This window comes from Rhipicephalus microplus, chromosome 4 (assembly GCF_043290135.1).
Source record: "Rhipicephalus microplus isolate Deutch F79 chromosome 4, USDA_Rmic, whole genome shotgun sequence".
NCBI lineage: Eukaryota > Metazoa > Arthropoda > Arachnida > Ixodida > Ixodidae > Rhipicephalus > Rhipicephalus microplus.
The window spans coordinates 215051060-215075047 of NC_134703.1; the positions used below are offsets into that span (position 1 = coordinate 215051060).

The window sequence follows — 23988 nt, forward strand, 5'->3', positions numbered from 1 at the left end:
TCTAAATTTCCGGAGCCCTCCACTACGGCGTCTCTCATAGTCATATAGTGGTTTTGGGACGTTAAACCCCACATATCAATCAATCAGGCTTGTAGAATTTTGTTTCCCCTATTCCGTTCACAAGCCAGCGTTGTTGCACACTCCAGGCCTCTGAACTGTTAGTCAGAAAGAGATACAAAGAGGGGTTATATTCTCAGTGAGGCCCTAAAAGCCAATATTTGAACAGTTTCCCCTCTTTGGTTGAGAAAACGTTACTCTCGTCTCCTGCCCCAAAAAAGTAACTGTGGTCACAGTAAAGGCAGCAGGACTGGAAAGATAAAAAAAAAACTGAAGAAGCAGCATAGTATGCTCTCTCCCATTATTAACACAGAAAATATGGCTAGTTTTTCGAGAGGGTGCCCTCTGCTTTCTTTCCTTCTTTTACTGTCAAATTCCCTTTTCCCGTTGCAGTCTTGTACTTTGGGACCCTCGTCTGCATATTTTACATCTGTAACATCCTTTTGTGACATAACAATAAACTGATTGATTGATTGTTTACAATGTTGAGCCGGGCTGCCAAATGGGTTAACTTCACGAATCCCCCCTCCTTGCTTCTCAAGACACTTCGAGCGTCACGCTACTCGTTCTGCCAAGAAACCCTTCCCTTTATTTCGCATTCCTTGTTTCTAGTCACGTCAGTTTTTTCGCCACTCTCTTTCTTCTCCTGAAAGCACCACATCACCAAAGAGTCCAGAACTCTTGTAGAGTATATATCTCAGGTACCACTTATACAATCAAAATAAGTTTCTCACCTGCATGAGGGCGTGTTGCGTTTTAAGAGCCTGTGCCAAACACATTGCCCTTCCTTAATTTACTACATTGATAAAAAATTAATGCTGATCTTAGGTATATGTGTTTTGTTCATTAAGCTAACATGATAGATCAAAATAATTTTTACACAGTGGCAGACCTAGACCTGGCGTTTATTAATATGGAAGGCAGACGAATATTATTGTTTACGTGTACTGACAAGCCGGAAACAATTTACCGTGTTAGGTTTTGCTTATAACAATTATTACCTTTTTATAGAGTCAGCCCGACACTATATTTTTCATTGTTGCATGTCTAACAGCACTCCAAATATAAATTGGTTCAATTTAATTTACCGAAATGGTGTTAAAAACACTTGCGCCAAACAACGCATTATAACAATTCCGCTGACGTTTTACTGACGTCTTGTAAAATTACCCATCATTGATCAAATTTTTGGTTTATCAACCCCACAATATACAAATTTAGTACTACGTAACAAGAATAACAAAGGCAATTAAAGAAGAGCTCTCTCACCAGTATTAAGCAGCACCAGCGACCGCCCGGAAACTCAACAATTGCGAGGTCACAAGATGTCGTTCACTGCCCGGAACCATCACATGAATAAGGTTTCCACAACTCCCTTCTCTCAATGACAACTTTCGTGTCCACTTGTAGTATACAGAACGTGATTGATTTGTGGAGTTTAACATCCCAAACCCACCTTATGATTAAGAGAGACGCCGAAGTGGAGGGCTCCGGAAATTTCGACCACCGGGGTTCTCTAACGTGTGCCTAAATCTGAGAACACGGGCCTACAACATTTCCGCCTCCATCGGAAATGCAGCCGCTGCAGCCGGGAATTGATCCCGCGACCTGAGGGTCAGCAGCCCAGTACCTTAGCCACTAGACCACCACGGTGGGGCTAATATACAGAAAGTGCACACAACGTTTTCCCGAACGCGGCTGAAGGCCTCACACAATCCTCACTGCACGGGCTTCGTCTGCGCTATGTTGGTTTGTGGGGAATTAGATGTAGGAGCGGGCTAGTTGGTATTCCATATCTTTAACAGCTGAAGCGCACTGAAGTAACAACGGACTAAGGCAAAAACGGGGACAAGCACTTGTCCTTGTTGTTTCCTTAATCCGTTGTTACCTTTGTACGCTTAAAACGTTAAAGTTGAGGGAGCGACCACCGGGCAACGAGGCTAACTACACAAGTCCTCCAAGAGCCAATAAAAGCCGCTGAAAGATGCGCCGGAGCTATTGCGGAGCATCCACAGGAGCATAAGCAATGCGCCAAAGCAGTTGTGGAGTAAGCACTAGTGCATAATCAGGGAACTTGCCCAGTTTTCCTCCCGTTTCCTTTGTCCATCCCCCCCCCCCCCAAATGATAATGGTGGAAAACAAGTAGATATAACACGGTGCATTAAGATTTGAGTGAGGTCACAGGAGAAGAGTGCGAGCATCACCCTCTAAATCCTCCCAGCAGGGTATACTTTATTTTGCTGTGGATAGGCAATACCAGACATTAAACCAACACTGCATCCAATCAACCTCAATGAATTAGGCTGGTTATTTAGACATAGTCACACATTGATAGTGCAGAGAAGAAGCACAATACCACATCGCCGTGCCTACTTGCCTGCGTCGTGAATTGGCGCTGGTTTTTAGCATTTGAGCGAATTTCTATACATTGCCCTAATCGGTTTTTTTTCACGTACGCAGAGAACACCTTTCTATGTCAAGTTTTCATCTCTAGCTGCCAAACTTTGAAAGCATATACCATTCAATGCTTGCCTAAAATTGACAAACAAGTTGATTGAGCAACAGGCTTTGATGAAAATGTAAGCTCAACTGTATATTTATTACAATTGTGAATGAAAGATAACACATGATCGGTGGTACCTGAACTAAATTCAAGCAAAGGCAGCGATCATGCCTCCTTTAGGATGTGAACAGAATTCACGTCAAATATTGCAACAAACGATTGCATTGTATTACGCAGTTTCTGCCCCCTCGTTCCTGTCAGTCTTCTCGGAGCAATCGACCAACACTGGCCGTAGGATATCGCTGCAGTGCTCGGCGACGGGAAGCCCGCTGCCTCGCATTTCGTGGGCACTGGACGGAGCGTCCTTACCGGAAGCTAAAGCATTGGTGGCGCTTCCTGGTCACGTTTCCAGTTTCATCAACATCAGTGCAGTGAGACTGGAGCATGGTGGTCTTTACAGCTGCCGGGCGTCCAACGCCGCCGGAATGGTGGAGCATGCCGCCCGGCTTAACGTGCTCGGCCCGCCCCTGGTGCGGCCCATGGCACCCATAAGCGCAGTGGCCGGTGAATCACTCCGACTGGATTGTCACTATTCCGGATATCCTGTAGAGGGGATTTCTTGGACACGAGGTGAGAGTGCAGTTTCTTGGTTCAATTATAGGTTTACCGAAACATGAAATTCGGCGAGATGGTGCATAGTTTACGGCAATTTTTAGCGAAAAAAAAAAACACGCACTCAGCGTTCGTCCTGTCCTCTTGTTTTGTGAATAAATATTTTTTAGCGTTTCAAATTTCTGTCAGCTTTTAAAGTTAAACGAACTTTCAATGCATAATTCAGTCTCGCAAATACAAACAGAAAGTCACAGTTTCACCGCAAGGGCGAAGCTATGAGTGTGATAGTAAGTAATAAGAATGTCACACGAAGAACGATAAGATTTTGATACTTGGATACACAGTTAATGGGATCAAATACTGGCTGCGGCGGCTGCATTCTCGATATATCCGGAAATGTTGTAGGCCCATGTGCTCAGATTTGGGTGCACGTTAAAATATCCCCGGTGGTCGAAATTTCGGGAGCCCTCTACTACTGCATCTCTCATTATCATCTGGCGGTTTCGGGACGTTAAACCGCATAAATCAATCATCATTTTGATACTTGCAGCACGCTGCTTAACCACAAAAAATATCTCTAGTGAAAGGCACAGGTACACACAGTAAAAGTGTGAACCAATACCTGTTACATTTGCTATGTCTTGGTGTTTAAGCAACGCGCTGAGGGGGTTGACAATGCAGAACAGGACGCTCCTGCATATTTAATTTTCTTGGAAAATGCGGTGCCTGGAGTGACACCCTTGCGTCTCTTGCCACGTAGGGTATCTGATGTGAGTTGGCCCAACGCTTTTTTAGGGCCGAAGCTCCTTATAGCGGCACCCGTTCGTCCCTTGTAGTCGTGGTAGTAGTGTGTAACCAGTCTTGCATTTTGACCTCCAAGGTGGTGCCAGCGGGAGATTTCTTCTGTGCGTTGTTGAACAATAAAAAATTCGCCGCGGGCGTGCTAACTAAAAGCCGAATACTCCTGTCTCTCATTCCCACTTGGCAGCCATTGGCATGCACATTGAGCACTATCTGACAAGAAAGGGTTGCTACGTTAAACTTGCTGGGCGTAACCTCCTTGGTTTTAAAAAGGTTTAGCCAGCGTTGGGCCGCAGTGCCATGAATACAGTGAACTAGTATATGCCACGAACTCGAGGTGGTTAAAGGTGGGAAGTAGACACGAAGCGCAAGCCGTAAGAAAGTGTGCGTGTGCCTCCTCTCGTTCAGTCCTTGGAATGCCCGCTGGATGGCGGTGCTTCTATATGAGGAATATATGATGAAAATATGCGAGATGGTGGTTTTTGGAGTGTTGAATAAGTGGACGAACGGACACACACACAGATGCATGGACGCACGCACAGATGGCTGAACGGACGGATGGACGCGTGGACGGACGCAGGGGCGGATGCATGGACGAACGCAGAGACGGACACACAGATGGACGTGCGGACGCACGAACAGGCGCACGCACGGACGGGTGGATGGACGCATGGGCGGCCACACAGACGCACGCATGGACGGACGGAAGCAAGAACGAATAGACGGACAGATGCTTAGCCCAGCTCTCCATCATTCACTCCGTGGATATGCTGCCAATTTTTTTCTCAGTCTCCAGCTGCACTAGGTTCAGAAAGGGGCAATTTTTCTCGTGGGCTTTTCAAGGAAAGCGTTCATGTTCAAAAACTATTTACGAGCGTTGCCCGGTAGAAAACACACTCAGCTTCCTCTAACACCTTTCTACCAGCCCCGCCGTGGTGGTATAGTGGCTAAGGTACTCGGCTGCTGAACCGCAGGTTGCGGGTTTGAATCCCGGCTGTGATGGCTGCATTTCAGGTGGGGACAGAAATGTTGTAGGCCCGTGTGCGCATATTTGGGTGCACGTTAAAGAACCCCAGGTGGTCGAAATTTCCGGAGCCCTCCACTACGGCGTCTCTCATAATCATATGGTGGTTTTGGGACGTTAAACCGGACATATCCATCCATCTTTCTACCATCTGTGGCAAATAGTCCATATCAGCATATTGCCTCGGGGTTATGACGTGAACAAAAGGAGCAGGCTCCAGGTCGAAGAAGAAACTATCTATTAGGGCTGAACTTGTGGCCACGGAAAAGGGAAGTAAGACACTGGCACAGATAGCGACGAGCCGAGCGTGGGCCGTCGATCAACTGACAAGCGGCGAGGTGTGCCGGTATTTACACCCTTGTCATCGAATATTCTAGCTTTATCGCTAGCGGCGACGTAGGTTCTAGAATAAACAGTACTGCTCTGGAAGTAGGCGTGATCTTGCCAAACTGAACTACTGCCATCCCGAAGCTTCTCGAATAGTCTCGGCGTAGTTTGCGCTGAGAATCACTGACAGTAAGACGGCGTGATCACAAAACACGAGGAGAGAATGTGGCATTGCGCCCGTCTGAAAAAAGGCATCGTCCCGATTGTTTAACAAACAACGAAAGTACAATATCTAAAAATGAACAAGTACAAGCAATAAAGCACAGACACAACAAAATACTCTCCTCGGGTTTGCGTATGAAATGGCTTGAGGCGCACAACATGGGCAAATTCAGGTCAAGCACGGCGTCGTTGAGAGTTCGTAATGCCCTTCGGAACGACCTCGTAGTCGAGTGGGCCGAGACGTTGAACTACTCTGTATGGTACGAAGCACCGTTACAAAAGCTTTTCACTGAGGCTGCGTCGGCGTATCAGCGTCCATGGCACTCGGCAGATCTGATGGTAGCGCCAAAACACACAGCCTAGCGAGTAGACGCAGCAAAACCGAGTCTTCCAATGCGTAGCCTAGCGAGTAGACGCAGCAAAAGCAAACTTGCACGTGCATATCAATATGTTCTTTTTTAGTTGTGAGCAAGGGAGCCGTGGCTGATTATGTAAGCGCCCAGGAAGCGTTCTTTGAAAACGTGTCAAAAAGGGCACTGACACTTCAGCGTGCCACTGTGTCCAGCGAGCGTTCCATTTTTTTAGTATCCCTGGTGGCCGGTACCAACAATGCTGAGGCGGCCCAAAGAGCTTCGTCGCGCCTTCTTTCCACTGCCGGGTGCCTATACCCAGACACAGACTCCGGGCTGGTACTCCACGAAGCTTCGTTGAAGATTGTAACGGCGGCTGTCGGTCGCCTTCTGATTTATGATGCACAGGCGGGCTAGTTGACGAGCTTTTTCAGCGTGCTGAAGATAGACCATGACCTCGATGTCCTCTTCATCAGCGACAATCGGAAGTATAGCGTCCAGCGTCACTGCGGCGCTCTTTCCATAGACCAACTTGTACGGCGTCATCTGCGTCGTGTTTTGGACGGCCGTATTTTACGCGAACGTTCCGTACAGAATAATTTGATCCCACGTTTTGTACTCGACGCCGACGTACATTGCAAGCATATCAACGATGGTCTTAATCAGACGCTCTGTGAGGTCATTGGTCTGTGAATGGTAGGCGGTGGTCAGGCGGTGACTTGTCGGCTCGATGGGCTGGAGATGTACGGCTGGCCTAGTTGGCAGTGTCTTATGGCTTGGCAGACCCGGCATATCTTCACATAAGGAGTGACGTCGTCGGAAAGACGTCGCGTACTTAGGGTCACCTGAGTTATGTCCACAGTGAAGGCCATACCTCTGTCAGTAATGAGGACCTGTGGAACTCCGTGACGCAGGAGATGTTCTCTACAAATAACTTTGCTACTTCGGTGGCACTGCCTTCAGGCAGGGTCCTTATTAAGGTGTAGCACGTGAGGTAGTCGGTAGCTACGGCGATCCATTTGTTCACAGAATTTGATATCGGGAACCGCCCTAGTAAGGCCATGCCGTTTTGCTGGAACGGCCGGGCCGGTGAGGTGGCTCGATGGGCTGGAGATGTACGGCTGGCTTAGTTGGCAGTGTCTTTTGGCTTGGCAGACCCGGCATATCTTCACATAAGGAGTGACGTCGTCGGAAAGACGTCGCGTACTTCTCTTGTATTCTTGCGAGCCTTTGGGAAACACCAAAGTGTCCAGCCGTGAGGTCATCGTGTAGAGCATTGGAAACTTCTGGACGTAATGCTGAATGTACCACAGTGATGTAGTTGGCTCGATGTGGTGAGCGGTTTTTTTTGGCGAGGATGCCATTACCTAACCAAACGACGATAGTCCTCGCTTGAATACCTTTGGAACAACGGAAGCCTTGCCCTCAGGGTTGGCTCGCCGCCGTTCTGCAAAGTCAACGGCGCTTAAGGTTCCCAAGAAACAGTCGTCATTCTCGTTGTCCTGTGGCGGTGGGTCAACGGGTGCGCGGGACTGGCAGTCGCCATCACAGTGCCTTTGTCACGACTGGTAAACGAAGTTAAGGTCAAGTTCCTGAAGTAGCAGGCTTCACAGTGCAAGGGGACCTGAAGAGTCTTTCAAGTTAGCTAGCCAAGAAAGCTCGTGGTGGTCACTCACAACTTTGAAAGATCTGCCATCGAGGTAGGGGCGATACTTGAAGGTAGCCCAGATGACGGCACGACACCCTACTTCTCTTGTGGAATGGTTGACTTCACCTTAGATAGCGACCAGCTTGCATAACCAATGACCCTTTCAAGCCTATCTATCTTGTGCACCAAGACGGCTCTGAGCCCTACACTGCTTGCGTCGGCGTAATTTCTGTGTCGGTGTCCTCGTCAAAACGTACAAGTATCGGCAGTGCCTGCAGGCGTCGTTTTCGTTCTTGAAATGCTTCCTCCTGTGGCGTTTCCCGCTTGAACTCGAGGTCAGTATTCGTGAATTTAGTGAGTGGCTTGGCGATGCGGGCAACATTTTCGACGAAACGCCTGTATAAGGCGCAATAGCCGAGAAATCGACGCACTGCTTTTTTGTAGAAGGATGGCGGGAATTCAGCGATGGCCGTTGTCTTCTGCGGGTCAAGGGCGTACTTCGGAATTGCTTATCATGTGTCCCCAAACAAGACTTTTTCATATGCAAAGCGGCACTTTTCTGGCTTTAGAGGGAGTTTGGAGGTCTTGATTGCTTGAAGTACAACCTCAAGTCACCTGAGATGTTCGTCTTCGCCGCTTATCGATTGATTGACGGCCGATGCTCTGTTCGCTGCTATGAGTGCCAGTGCTTTACTTTCATTTTGCCTTACCACAAGTTCGGCCAAATAAACAGTTTCTTCTTCGATCTAGAGAAGTGCTCCTTTTGTTCACGCGCGAGTTACTGTATATGCTACCTTTAGGTGGCATATACAGTAACTTTAGTTCACGTCATGTTCGCGTGAAATCTGGTGGAAGTGCTGGGTATATGGCTTCACGCGAGTGTCCGGTACAAGAACAAAGCTGCACCTCAACCAGGTGTGACAAGGTTGTGACGATATCAATAGCTCACCATTATTACGCCGGCGCATGGATAGTGCATGGTTGAGTTGTTTACGGCCGTCCGCTGTGGCGCAAGAAATCGAATACCTTAACAGGCGCTTGGAATTTTATTTTCTTTACCGCACATGTACATATAAATGAATGAATAAATATATATATATATATATAAATATATAAATATATATATATATATATATATATATATATATATATATATATATATATATATATATATATATATTGAAGAATAAAGGAGCACACTTACGAAAATTTGATCATTGTTTACTCTACGTTTCGGCCGTGGCACGGCCTTCGTCATGTGGCATTCTAGCAGAGGGTGCAGTCCCTTTCTCAGATGACGGAAGAATGTCGTGAGAACGAGCTTTCGTGGCACGAGGCACATTACAAATAGTTCCGCTGCTTGTGTAGTCTTCCCAAGCAGCCGATGACGCATCACCTGGATTTTTGAAGCACAACTGTCGAAAGTGACAGGCAAGTAGCGCAAAGCCCTCGAAACTTGGGTGGAGACCGTCAATTGCGAGCACGCGAGATGGCGGGAGCCATTCAAATCCATGATCGACGTGAAATACCAGCTTTGAACGTTGGCCAAAGTTCCGAAGGAGCTGGTTGAAAAATCTTGCAGACTTGTTGCAACGTTGCACAAAGGCTTCGTTTCTGCTACCTTGACGGCGGTTACAGGATCGTGGCAGGACCAGGCTTGCGTATATTCAACGTATAGCGGGGCGCCGTTTCGTTACGATATCCAGCATCTCGCGGTACCTGGCAAAAGCCACGTTGCCGGAACACTTTGGGATGTCATTGTTGCCAACGTGAAGAATGAGCGTTTCCGTTAACGGAGGCACGAAGTCCAATAGTGAACAAACATCACTGATGGTAGCACCACTCTGAGAGATGAAGGCTGGTGTACCCGCATGAAGCGGATCAAAGTGCTGGTATAAGTATTTTGTCTGCGAGTCACCAAAAATGGCTGTCGATGTGGCACTCTTAGGGTATTTGCAGTCAACAATTTTCGTAGTGGCTTTTCCGGGACCCATAGTAGTAAAATGATTCAAAAAAGAAATTCTGTGGGTCCGGTGCAAATATAGTGAAGAATAAAGGAGCACACTTACGAAAAATTGATAATTGTTTACTCTACGTTTCGGCCGTGGCACGGCATTCGTCAACGGCCTTCGTTTCGGCCGTGGCACGGCCTTCGTCGACGAAGGCCGTGCCACGGCCCAAACGTAGAGTAAACAATTATAAATTTTCGTAAGTGTGCTCCTTTATTCTTCACTATATTTGCACCGGACCCACAGAATTTCTTTTTTGAATCATATATATATATATATATATATATATATATATATATATATATATATATATATATATATATATATATATATATATATATGACGTTAGAGAACTGATATTTAGATGCCTTCTGTTTATTCTGAAGCACGTGCACCTCTTTTTTGTCGACTTCTTGTATCATCGCGTTATTCATATTGTCACGCGGTCGTGACGTGGCCAAAGTCAGGAAACTTCGTGTTGGGATTTAACTGTTTATTTGGGCGAACCTGTGCCCTGTAAAGGGAAAGTCTAATTACAGCAGCAGTCTTGCACAGATAGCAGTCTCGGACTGATAGCGGCGAACGCAGCGTCGGCCTTCGATCAACAACTGACAAGCGGCGAAGCACGTCGGCATTTATACCCTTGCCGTCGAACGTTCTAGCGTTATCGCTGGCGGTGGCGTAGGTTCCAGAACAATCTGTACCGTTCGCACAGTGGGCGTGATCTTATCGAAATGCTCTACTACAGTCCGGAACCTTCTCGAAACCTGCAGGCGCGGTTTGCGCCGAGAATCGTGTGGTGTTTCGGAACGATAACAAAAACTTGTGAAATGGAACGTGGCACTGCCCCCCTCGGAAAAAAGGCATCGTCCCGATGCTTTACCTGAAGATGAAGGTACAATAATAATGCAAGAAAGTACAATGAATAAATCAAAATTCAACAATAATACAAAAAAACACTGTTTCAGCTTGTTAACGTGCATGAAACGGCTTGAGGCGCGCGACATGGACGACTTCAGGTCGCGATCGGCGTCGTTGAGAGTTTGTGATGCCGTCGGAGACAACCTCGTAATCAAGTGGGCAGAGACGTCGAACCACCTTGTACGGTCCGAAGTACCTTCACAGAAGCTTTTCACTTAGTCCACGTCGGCGTATCGGCGTCCACACCCAAACACGTTCACCGGGCTGGTATTCCACGAAGCGTCGTCGAAGGTTGTAACGGTGGCTGTCGGTCGTCTGTTGATGCTTGATACGGAGACGCGCAAGTTGTCGGGCTTCTTCGGCGCGTTGAAGGTACTCGCTCACATCGAGGTTTTCTTCGTCGGTGACGTTGGGTAACATGGCATCGAGCGTCGTTGCCGGGCTCCTTCCGTAGACCAATTTGTATGGAGATATCTGCGTCGTCTCCTGCACCGCCGTGTTGTATGCGAAGGTCACATACGGAAGAATGGCGTCCCACGTCTTGTGTTCGACATCGACGTACATTGACAGCATGTCGGCGATCGTCTTGTTAAGCCGCTCGGTGAGGCCGTTGGTCTGTGGGTGGTACGCTGTCGTCCGGCCGTGGTTTGTTTGGCTGTATGCCAAGATCGCTTGAGTTAAGTCGGCAGTGAATGCCGTTCCTTTGTCGGTGATAAGGACCTCCGGGGCGCCGTGACGTAGGACGATATTTTCGACGAAGAACTTAGCTACCTCGGATGCACTGCCTTTTGGCAGGGCTTTTGTCTCGGCGTAGCGGGTGAGGTAGTCGGTAGCTACCACGATCCACTTGTTTCCGAAAGCCGACGTCGGGAACGCCCCAGTAGGTCCATACCAATCGGCTGGAAAGGTCGGCAAGGTGGACCAATTGGCTGCAGAAGTCCCGCTGGCCTTGTCGGCGGTGTCTTGCGTCGCTGACAGTCCCGGCATGTCCTCACATAACGAGCGACGTCGGTGGTAAGACGTGGCCAGTAGTACCTTTCTTGTACCCTCGCGAGCGTGCGGGAAACACCGAGGTGCCCTGCCGTCGGATCGTCGTGCAGGGCCTGCAGGAGTTCTGGTCGCAGAGCTGAAGGCACCACAAGGAGGTACTTAGCTCGAAGCGGTGAAAAGTTTTTCTTTTGTAGAAGACCGTTTCGTAGAAAGAACGACGCAAGTGCGCGCTTGAATACCTTCGGGACTTCGGCGGTCCTGCCTTCGAGGTATTCTATTAGGGCTTTAAGTTCCGGGTCGGCCCACTGTCGTTCGGCGAAGTCGTCGGTAGTTATCGTTCCCAAGAAGTAGTCGTCATCCGAGTCGTCGGGTAGCGGTTGGTCGACAGGCGCACGAGAGAGACAGTCAGCGTCGGAGTGTTTTTTGCCGGACTTGTAAATGACAGTAATGTCATATTCTTGAAGTCTCAGGCTCCATCGTGCGAGGCGACCTGCAGGGTCCTTCAAGGTGGCTAGCCAACACAAGGCGTGGTGGTCGCTCACAACTTTGAAGGGCCTGCCATAGAGGTAGGGGCGAAATTTCGACGTAGCCCAGATGATGGCGAGGCACTCCTTTTCTGTTGTGGAATAATTTGCTTCTGCTTTGGATAGCGATCGGCTGGCGTAACTAATAACCCTTTCAAGTCCGTCAGCCCTCTGCACAAGAACTGCGCCAAGACCTACGCTGCTTGCGTCAGTATGTATTTCTGCTTCGGCGAATTCGTCGAAATGGGCAAGTAGTGGAGGCGTCTGTAGGCGATGTTTAAGCTCCTGGAAAGCGTGTTTCTGTGGCGTTTCCCACTTGAACTCCACGTCGGCCTTGGTAAGGTTAGTGAGAGGATCGGCGATGCGGGCGAAGTTTTTCACGAACCGCCTATAATAGGCGCACAGGCTCAGAAACCGGCGCACGGCTTTCTTGTCAGTGGGCGGCAGGAAGTCGGCGATGGCAGCTGTTTTCCGTGGATCGGGACGAACTCCAGACTTGCTGATAACGTGCCCCAGAAACAAGAGCTCCTCATACGCAAATCTGCACTTTTCTGGCTTCAGTGTGAGTCCGGACGCCTTGATGGCTTGAAGTACAGCTTCAAGGCGCCGAAGATGCTCGTCGAAACTCGAGGAAAACACGACGACGTCGTCCAAGTAGACAAGGCAAGTCTGCCACTTCAATTCTGCCAGTACTGTATCCATAACGCGTTGAAAAGTTGCAGGCGCTGAGCAAAGGCCGAAAGGCATCACCTTAAACTCGAAGAGGCCGTACGGTGTTATGAACGCCGCCTTCTCTCGGTCTTTTTCGTCGACTTCGATTTGCCAATAGCCAGTCTTGAGGTCCATTGACGAGAAGTACTTGGCGTTATGGAGCCGATCAAGTGCGTCGTCTATTCGTGGGAGAGGATACACGTCCTTTCTTGTGATTTTGTTCAGGCGGCGATAGTCGACGCAGAAACGTAGGGTCCCATTCCTTTTTCTTCACTAACACCACAGGGGATGCCCACGGACTCTTGGACGGCTGGATAATGTCATTTAGCAGCATTTCATCAACTTGTCTCTTCATTGCCTCACGTTCTCGCGTCGAAACCCTGTACGGACTCTGATGGAGTGGTCTGGCATTTTCTTCGGTTATGATTCGATGTTTCGTGATTGGGGTCTGCCGAATTTTCGATGACGACGAAAAGCAATCTTCGTATTGCAGGAGCAGGGCCTTGAGCTGTTCTTGCTTATCGTTCGGAAGTCTGGGATTGACGTCGAAAGCTGTGGGAGGGGCTTGGTTCCTCTGAGCAGGTGCCGCAGAATCGGCGAGGGCGAAAGCACTGGTGGCTTCGACAATTTTTTCGATGTATGCGACCGTTGTTCCTTTGTTCACATGTTTGTACTCATTGCTGAAATTCGTTAGCATAACCGTTGCTTTGCCTCCCCGCAGCTCTGCAATTCCTCTTGCGACGCAAATATTTTGGGTGACCAACAGATGCTGACTGCCTTCAACGACGCCTTCCAAGTCAGGTGATTGAGGAGCGCCGACTGAAATAATGGCGCTTGAGCGAGGCGGAATGGTGACTTTTTCTTCCAGCACATTCAAGGCATGGTGTCCTGACGGCTTGCGCGGCGGTAGTGCTTCTTCTGTGGATATCGTTATCGACCTTGTTTTTAGGTTGATGACAGCACCATGGAGGCATAAGAAGTCCATGCCAAGGATGACATCTCTCGAGCAACGCTGTAGGACTACGAAGTCTGTAGGATAAATACGGCCGTTAATGGTGAATCTCGCTGTGCAGATTCCTGCAGGCGTTACGAGATGACCTCCAGCTGTGCGGATTTCAGGGCCTTTCCAAGCTGTCATAACTTTCTTTAACTTCGCGGCGAACGACCCACTGATGACAGAATAGTCGGCTCCAGTATCGACAAGAGCAGTCACACTGTGGCCGTCGATAAGAACGTCGAGGTCGCTAGTTCGCCGTCTCGCATTACAGTTAGGGCGTGGCGTCGGGTCACGGCTGCGTCGGCTTGTTCCGCTGCTTCCATGTTGCGTCGTCCGGCCACCGTCGGTAAGTGAGCTTTTGCCTTCACGGCTTTGCCTGGTTGGTGTTGTGTTCAAAAAGCTCCGTCGCGTCGGCGTCGTCGTCGGACGATCTTCGGTAGTTCGTCGCACAGCAACCGCACCTCCATCGGTTGCTGCCCTTAGTTTCCCGGATACGGGCTAGGAGACCGGCCCCGCGTTGGGCCAGAGTACTGCCGGGGGTGCGGTGACATGCGGCGGCTGGGCGACGGCGAACGGGAAGGACTTCGTGGTGTCCATTGAGTTCCTGCCAGGTAGTCGGCGATGTCACGTGGCCGATCTCCTGGCTGCGTACACGGTGCATTGACGGCGAAGCCACGCAGTCCCATCTGTCGGTACTGGCAACGGCGGTATGTGTGCCCGGCCTCGCCGCAGTGGTAGCAGAGCGGGCGGTTGTCAGGTGCACGCCAAACGTCCGTTTTCCTCGGTGCACTGCGCTGGCCCACTGGGGAACGGTAGTTCGTCGGTTGGGGTGGGGGCGGCGGTGGCGTCTGGCGACGGAAGTGTGACGGGGCGTCGTTTTGGCGTGGACGGGGAGGAGCGTTGTGGTGCACTGCAGCGGCGTAGCTCATAGTTTCTGGCTCGGGCGGCGGTGTTTCGGGAATTCGAAGTGATTGCCGGACTTCTTCTCGCACAATGTCGGCGATCGAATCCACTTGAGGCTGCGCCGAAGGCAACAGTTTGCGCAGCTCTTCCCGCACGATCGCTCGGATCATTTCACGCAGATCGTCGGAGTCACTGGCTTGAGCAGCAGCGCATTCTGGAGTCAGGCGACGATTATACTGTCTGGTGCACATGCCCAGTGTTTTTTCGATGGTGGTCGTCTCGGATACAAATTCTTGGACGGTGTTCAGTGGATTCCTCATTAGTCCCGCGAAGAGCTCCTGTTTGACCCCTCGTATGAGGAAACGAACTTTCTTTTCCTCAGGCATGTCTGGGTCAGCGTGACGGAATAGGCGGGTCATCTCCTCTGTGAAAATTCCGACCTTTTCATTTGGTAGCTGAACCCGGGTCTCGAGTAGAGCAGCGGCCCTCTCTTTGCGAGCGACGCTTGCGAAGGTTTGCAGAAATGCGCCGCAGAAGACATCCCACGTTCGGAGCGTGGACTCCCGATTCTCTAGCCAGGTCCTTGCGGTGTCTTCCAGGTAGAAGTACACACGACGGAGCTTTTCTTCGTTGTCCCAGTGGTTGAGGGCGGCCACACGGTCGTATGTTTCTAGCCAGGTTTCCGGGTCTTCAAACAATGAGCTATGGAACGTTGGTGGTTCCCTGGGTTGATGAATGACGATCGCGGGCTGGGACGCTCCGGTTGTCATTGTCGTTGCAGTCGAGGTCATGGTCTTGGTCTTCCGCGCTTTGTCTTGTAGAAGGCCGTACTCTGGTGGGAGACCTTGCTGTCGGCGGCTCGTTCGCTGCTCTTGGTTGGCGTCGGTGTCTTCTCCGCGACGGGGGCTGGGTTCACGGCTTGACGGGGGCGTCCGGTACATGAACGAAGCAGCACCTCCACCAGATGTCACGAGGTCGTGACGTGGCCAAAGTCAGGAAACTTCGTTTTGGGATTTAACTGTTTATTTGGGCGAACCTGTGCCCGGTAAACGGAAAGTCTAATTACAGCAGCAGTCTTGCACAGATAGCAGTCTCGGACTAATAGTGGCGAACGCAGCGTCGGCCTTCGATCAACAACGGACAAGCGGCGAAGCGCGTCGGCATTTATACCCTTGCCATCGAAAGTTCTAGCGTTATCACTGGCGGTGGCGTAGGTTCTAGAGCAATCTGTACCGTTCGTACAGTGGGCGTGATCTTATCGAAATGCTCTACTACAGTCCGGAACCTTCTCGAAACCTGCAGGCGCGGTTTGCGCCGAGAATCGTGTGGTGTTTCGGAACGATAACAAAAACTTGTGAAATGGAACGTGGCAATATGTTACTTTTTCCCTTCCCCTTGAGAACGTTTCAGTTCAGAAGGTACAAAATAATTGATTGATTTGTGGGGTTTAACGTCCCAAAACCACCATATGATTATGAGAGACGCCGTAGTGGAGGGCTCCGGAAATTTCGACCACCTGGGGATCTTTAACGTGCACCCAAATCTGAGTACACGGGCCTACAACATTTCCGCCTCCATCGGAAATGCAGCCGCCGCAGCCGGGATTTGAACTCGCGACATGCGGGTCAGCAGCCGAGTACCATAGCCACTAGACCACCGCGGCGGGGCCGAGAAGGTACAAAATAACGTCGAAATTCGCCTACATGAACAATTTCTGACTTTTTATCTAAGGGCAACAGGGAGTGGTTGATCTCATAGTTTACTGGTGAGACTGTGTAAAATTGTGTAGAAACCATCTGTGACGGAACTCAGTCTGCCGTTGTTGGTAAGCCGTGTTGTCTCGTAATGAACAAAGTTACTCACTTGAAACTAAATTTAAAAAAATTTCTTATCATGAATTTTTTTGTTCTTATTGCAGTGGGTAATTACCAGCATAATTCCATGCTTCTACTGTTTGTTATCGCTGTTTCAGTACAGTTGGATAAGATGGAGATCCATACACGAGGAAGCACGATTCGTAGGCGGTAACTTAGTGAGGCGTTCTGTTGCTGCCATCTATTGCCTCCGACAACAGCTTAGTCCAACACTTCTGTAGCTCTTCATTGATCTTCCACTTAGGTCTGGTTACAATGGTCTGTTGTGTCTACTCGTTCGTGCCATTTCATTGCGGAAGATGAAATGAGATGAAGAGTTGGTGTATTCGGTTATGTTTTAGAAACTGCTTACATTTTTCTGCAGTGAATTCTGTCGCACAATCTGAAAGAAACTTTAGTTGTTTTTCTGCAGATAAATTGGTTTCTAGCATGAAATTTAGGCATCGCTGTTCTCGCTTGTATGGGCGAACGTCCATACGTAGCTAGTAGCATGTTTAATAATCAAATGAATAAATCTTTTTAATGAGCCATATCCACAATATCCCTCATCGAAGAGCCTTTTGAGCAAAAAGCTCAAAAGGCTCTTCAGCAGGAGCCAGGGTTTCAGATGTCTCATACTTCCTTGTTTTCGTCTTCTCGCATCTCTGGGATTTATCACAATGCCGAATGTAAGTCACCATATCTGGCAAATGATATTGCGGCAACAAGAATGATAGCGTCTTGTTTACTCTTACACACCCAAAATTTTGATGTGCGTTTCGAAGAATGGTTAGGCATAGGTCATGGGGCACATCGACCTTCCTTAGTTCATGTTTTTTTATTTATTTATTCATTTCCAAGTACTGTTGGCTGTCATGGCCGTAACAGGGTGGGTGCAGTTAATGTTACCATAAAACGAAAACAAGTAACGTATTATAATGAAGACAGAACTAGAAATAATAGATATTTAACAAAAACAAAGAAAAAATATTTTAAAAGCGCTGTTTATTGAAACCTACATACAGATATTGTGGTGGCGATATAATATGCAATATGAAGTAACTACACGATGTATTTTCGAACAACATGACAACGTATGGACGGCACTGTAGCAAAACTCAATGTTCACGACATATTTTTAATGCACACTTCAAAGCTTTCAATGCTTTTCGAACGCAGTACTGGTACTAACAAATGATCTAATTCTTTTATCGTTCGTAGAAAAAATAAATACGCGTAAGTATCAAGACTGCATTTTAGAACCAAAAACACAAATTTATTGCATCATCTGACAATGCTGGAGGGCCTGGTAACAAGATAAAGTTTAGTTTCAATATTGAGGTGCCCTTTTGATTAAAAAAATAGGTAGACCAACTTTCAGTGTTTAGCAAGCGTAGGCTATTCAAGCAACCAAAGCATTTCAGAATAGGAGCCATTTCGAGAATAACGCGATAAAATTGCAGCTTTTCTGCGTATTTTTTTTCAATTCGACTTATTAACCCCTACTGGAAGGGATCCCACACTGCACTGGCACATTCTATCGTTGGCCTTACAAAGCTCAAATATTCAAGCAGCTTTACGGATGGTGTTGCTAGCTTTATTTTGCGGCGAAGGAACCCTAAATTTTTTTTTCTGCAGCTGCACACATGCTGTTCACGTGTGGTTTCCAACTTGAGTCGTTTGAAATGATTAAGCCTAGGTATTTTATCAAGTCAGCTTCGTTTAGGTTTTTTTGCTCAGATTTGGGTGAACGTTAAAGAACCCCAGGTGGTCGAAATTTCCGGAGCCCGCCACTACGGCGTCTCTCATAATAATAAGGTGGTTTTGGGATGTTAAACCCTACATATCAATCAATCGTTTAGGTTTGTGTAATTCATCTGATAATGAAATTCTATTATTTGTTTTTTGTGTTCGTAACTCAGAGCATATGTGATTTGGATTCATTGATTTTAATTTGTGATTTAGGGGCCCACCTTCTTATAGTTCCAACAGCTTGCCTAATTGACGCCTGATTCATCTGGTTATTGATTCTCCGATATATTAGGCAATTATCTGCGAACAACCCAACTGGTATGCCGTCACCTATGTCATCAGCAACATGATTTCTGTAAATAAAAAAAGCAGTTGTTCTAAAAAGGATTTCTGCGGTACGGCTGAAGTTATGTTTAGGAGATCTGGTTTGTTACCGCTCATTTCGATGTGTTGTGTCTGACCTGTGAGGTATGAGCGGATCCACGCTACAACTTCATAATTTTTATTCATTTCCATTAGCTTATTTATTACGTTGTTGCACACAGCCCAATGATAAGCTTACGATAAATATACAAATAATGCGTCGATCTGTTTTCTCTTATTGAGTGCAGTCGCAAAGTCATTGTTTCTACCAATTGTTTAACAGTGGCTAGGCTTCGTCGAAAGCCGCGCTGATTAGAAAAAAAAACGCCTTCTTGTTCTCAAGCTATTCGTAAATTGAATTGGACATAATGTGATCAAGTGGCTTGCAGTACACACACGTCAATAAAATGGGTCGGTAGTTTTCTATGTATCGCTTTCCACCTGGTTTTTGTACTGGAATAACTTTTGCCACTAGCCAATCTTCTGGAATTTGTTTCTGTACTAGCAATGTCCTAAATGTAATCTCAAGATAGCGGCCTACCCATGCTGAATACCTGTGTAAAAACGCATTTCCATCAGGACCGACAGATTTCTTATCTTCAATATTAAGCGAAAGTGCTGCAATACCTTCATATGACACCTCTATCTCAGACTTGGTTGAAATAAGCATAGTTGAAATGTATGGGGATTGTAGCGCAAAAGGTGAAAAATGATTTGTAGAACTATCATTCAACACAGATTAGAAAAAGTCCCTAAAAGATGTTGCAATACGAGAGAATTCAGTCACAAGCTCATCATTAACGACATTGTCCCTAGGACCTTCGTTCTGTGGTGACAAATGGTGCCAAAAGCGGTGTGAATTGTCCTTCGTAAAACCAGTCAATGTAACATTATAGAAGGTTTTCTTAGCATTCTTAGCAGTGGTCAGCTTCATGCACAAGGCAGAGCTTAGTGCCGCAATTTTACTGTGATCTTATAACTTTTTTTATTCACGGCTAATTTTCTGTTTTAAATGTATGACTTCTCGGGTTATCCATGAATGCTGTTTATTTTTGTTCTTCTTTCCTATTGGAAGAAACCTACCGATGCAGTGAAATGCAATATCTTAAAATCAGCCCGCACTGCATTGACGCCATTCGTCAGACTGAAGCTATCGAAGCATAGCGAAAGGTGATCGATAATGCCTGTTTCGTCGGCTCCGAAAAAACTTAGGATATGCGTATTTGTGGTGTCAGTCCATGACCTCAAGGTGGCATGCTTTATCTCCAAATAAACTAAGTTATGATCTGAAATGCCGGCCTCTACTAATACATCATACTGTTCAAAAGTCCCGTTCAGGAACACTAGATCTAAAATTGATCCTGACTTCCCAATTACGCCTGTGCACTCTCCAATGGCCTGTTGTGAATGATGACTCAAGGCTATCTATAGGAGCAGTTCACATTCTTTCTTTTTTTTCTTGAGGCTCCGCGCCAAGCTCACAGCAGCCGATGCCTGGTAAGTTGAAATCTGCAGAAGTGATATTTTGAGAGCTGCGGATCTTAAGGCCTTTTAAGTAAAACTTCATATTTTCGAGACACGAAGTATGGGAGTTGGGTGGTCTATATACAAAACAGCGATAACTACGTTGTTTTCCTATGAACACGTTCCTTTTTGGCAATCGTTGCTTCATCGTTGAAGTTCGTCGTGGGACAGAAGTTCAACTAATGGGGCTCTGAAGAGTGAACCTGCTTCAAAGTCCTATGCATTTTGATGTTTGATGTTTACTTCATACATCGATAGTTTCAACGACCACTAAAAGACGACCTTGAGAATGCTTTATATCCTTAGCTACTGTAGTGCAGATTGACCTGGTACAACAGTAAATGGCTTTCCGTGAAGGTAGCAATGCCATTTATCAATGCAACCTGTTTCTGTAAACGCATAATTGACCACGTGGTTGAGTAGTTTGCGGAATTAATAGGCGACAGGATGTTACTTACATTTGTCGTAGGTTGCTTGAGCACTGCACCGAAGCCTTCATCATAACAAAACGCATAACAAAGACCAAAACTGTCGCATATGCGAAGCACCCTACAGTTCTTCGTTTATGCGCTCTTTCAGTACTCAAAACGCTTGCTCGCATGCTTGTGCTCACGTCCACTTTGTGGACTACTTTAGTGAATCAATGAGTGGAGGAAGACGAAGTGATTCCTGAGTGAAACGCTGGCTTCAGTGTTCTTTTTTCCTTTTTTATTGGTGCTCGTGGAAGACGCCGTTCTTCCGCCAGCGTAAATGAACGTAGAATCACCAGGGCCTCCTTCCATACCTTGGATGTCGTCTGTGGCTGCTCTAAGAAAGCGCATCAGCCACCCAAGTGACGCAGACAGTGTGCATACGCTGATATACTCAACTGCCATCTCCTAGAGCTCTGATAATAATGAATTCGTGCCAGTGACAAGACACAAGGTGAAGAGGAGGATAAGGCCACCACAAATATGCAAGTACCATCGGTTCACACTATTTTTTTGTACCGCTGCAGGCCGCAGACAACGAGAACTGACTTAATCGGCAAGCCACGTCTGTGTCTCTTGAGGCACTTGTTACAGGGCAAATAAGAGACGTGAGAATTATTGGCTGCAAGAGCGTTCTAGCGATAGACGTTTCGGAACGTACTGCTCTCGAAGTGTTGAGCGAAGTCAATTTTCTGGGGCACATCAACACACTTTGTTTCATACCAGATCGCAAGGACTCTAGGGCAGATGTTATATAGGACGTCGACAATTATATCAGCGACATTGATTTTCCCATTCGAATCAATTCAGTGACGGAAGCCACTACCATCTTGCAAGCCCACTGTCTTGGGAACTCATGATGCATAAAACTAGTTTTGAAAGATGGCAGTCTCTCGTCTCAAATAAGAGTTGGCCATTTTCAGCACACATCGCGGCCGTTTGTGCCGAGACCTCTCCAATGTCGGAACTGCTGTAAAATGAGCACGCGAGCGCTGTTTGCCCAAACTCTGCTGTATGCTCGGAGTGGCACAACGGAGAAGCCTGCCACGTAGAAAATCGCAAGTGCGGCAATTGCCAAGGTTATCGCGATGTGTCTTCAAAAGAGTGCCCAGAAGGAGATGCAAGTGCTGAGGCAGATGGTCAGAGACGGTTCCACCCACAGGGAGGCTGCTGCTAAAGTGCGACGTTGGCGTTGTCACCACATCAGAACTTATAGGACACCTTCTGCCAAGGCCAGGGATACACAGCTACCCCACACCACTCACTCACTTCCACAAGCACCAAGAAGTGCCAACAACAGGCATCCTCAGAAAGATACAAAAATTATTGACCTACCTGATGTGTGGTCAGCGATTTCGTCGATGACTCCATCAGTAGAGCTACAGCATCACTTGCTGAAAGCTACTGCGAGTGATTGCGACAGTCAAGATAACGAAGTAATAGCCGTGATTAAGACGCTCATGAAGACCATTCAAGTACTCCCGAATAATATTGAGACTCCAGCTGCTTACAGCTTCCTTCAAATATAGGATGCTTTAAATCAGGTGCTTTCAAGTCTAGAGAAGCACCATGGCTCTTTCTCTGCAGCCCTTCCATACACAAGTGAAAGAGGCGTCAGTTTTCCCATAGATTGCCCGAGGCCTTAAACCTCACAATTCCGATTTTCGGCCACTTGTATTTGAGAATCGGTTTCAATTATTGTCATTTGTCAACTACGCCTTCGCAACGCCATACGACTAGCCAAATACGAAGCTTTCAGGTCTGCAACCTGTAACCGAAACAGTAAGGTCATGGTGCACATTAGGTGGGAACTCGCATATGTTGAACATGTAGTAACACCAGATCACAGCAACCAATAAATGTACCTGACGGTTAAACGCAAGAGCATGAACTTCACGCCAGTGGCTGTATATATTTCACCTTCAGGCAACTTTGACTCTGCAATATCAAGTGCAAGTATAAGCGACACCCGCACCTTGGATTATTACTCTTTATGTTAACGCTCATCACCAGCTGTGGGGAAGCCAGAAGATGGGCCGTCGCGGAAGACATCTGTTCTTTCTTGCATCTGACCACCAACTATATTCTTTGAGTGACGGCACTTCTTCGTTCTTTATGGGGTCTGACATGAAGTAGCTACCTCGACCTAACTTTTGTGTCAAGTAGCCTAAGTATAAAAGTTCAGTGTATTGCGGACAATGAAAACCATGGCAGTAATTCCATCCCCACATATATAAAGAATCAAGGAGTTAAGCAGGCCGCAGGTACCTTCCTCTTCACAGATCAACTGGTCAAAGTGCAGGTCATCCACAGAAAAGCGGTGCGAAAGAAACCAAGAAGGTTCTCTTGAAAACCTAGAAGGTGTAATGAAAGGGGCTACCCAAGAGGCAACGTTAAATTGTGCCCCTATTTCAGACTTTTTCAAGTATGAAGAAGAATTTGAGCGACTTCGAGCAACCCTCCGTCGTGCCGAACTAAGTTATAGGCACAAGAAATTTATGTACGACTTGAGGGAGTCGAGATGTCTACGAAAAAAGATTCAGCACCAAATCAATAAGCTGCAGTCACTGCGATGGAAGTCATTATGCGAGTCGCTCGATCACCACAAACGACTTTCGCAAATTTGTAGAATAAACCGTGGCCTACGAACAACAGCATCGCCCGTTCAAATGCCTTGCTCTCCACCAAATTCTACGTGAAATCAATGCAGCAGAAGACTTCTCTGCTAGGGTTACCAACAAGGGGTCCGTGTTCACCATGAGTAACCTATGAAACGCGCCAATGTCCAGAGACACTTGGATGGGCAACATGTTTTTTTCTAAAGTAGCTTCAGCCAGCATTGGCAGCATGCAAGTGCTCGTCATCTCCGGGACCTGAGGAGTCACTTACATGGCCCTTGCTAACCACAGACAAACAGCTCGGCGTGCCCTTCTAGCTGTATACAAAAACTCATGAAACAACGGTTTAGTTCCTCTTCGTGGAACAGCTGCTGCCTTGTACCCCTGCTCAAACCACGCAAATCGCCTCTGGACATGGCCTCCTATCAACCCATCGTGCTTGCCAGCTGTATTGGAAAGTTCATGGAGAGAATGTTGGATCGTACTGCTGTCCTGCTTTCTTTTTTTTCCCTTCAACATATCTATTCTCTCGTCTTTTATTCTCCTTACCCCTTTCCTCAGCACAGGGTAGCCAGCTGGTCTGAGAACTGGCTAACCTCTTTGTCCTTTCTCTTTCCATCGTCGTCCTCCTCCTCCTTTCTGAGCGATGTGATTGGAGAGTGATGTTATTGAAATGAGGAATGTACTCATGCGCTTGTCCATCTCTCATGTTTTTTTTTTTTTGGGCCATAAGCTCGTTCAGAATGAACCAACTCACCCAGCAAGTCTACCTGCTGATGTACTCACAGGAAGTGTTTACAGTGCCTAAG

The 23988-nt window shown here is 47.4% G+C and overlaps 1 protein-coding gene across 9 annotated transcripts in view; it reads left to right on the plus strand.

Moving 5' to 3' along the window:
• Nucleotides 1-23988, plus strand: part of LOC119172975 (cell adhesion molecule Dscam1-like) — a 2235730-nt gene that overhangs the window by 633156 nt on the left and 1578586 nt on the right. For all 9 annotated transcript variants that reach the window (XM_075891768.1, XM_075891770.1, XM_075891774.1 and 6 more), the window contains one exon: nt 2798-3190. In XM_075891768.1, coding sequence (XP_075747883.1) covers nt 2798-3190 — 393 coding nt within the window. The remainder of the gene's footprint in view (nt 1-2797; nt 3191-23988) is intronic.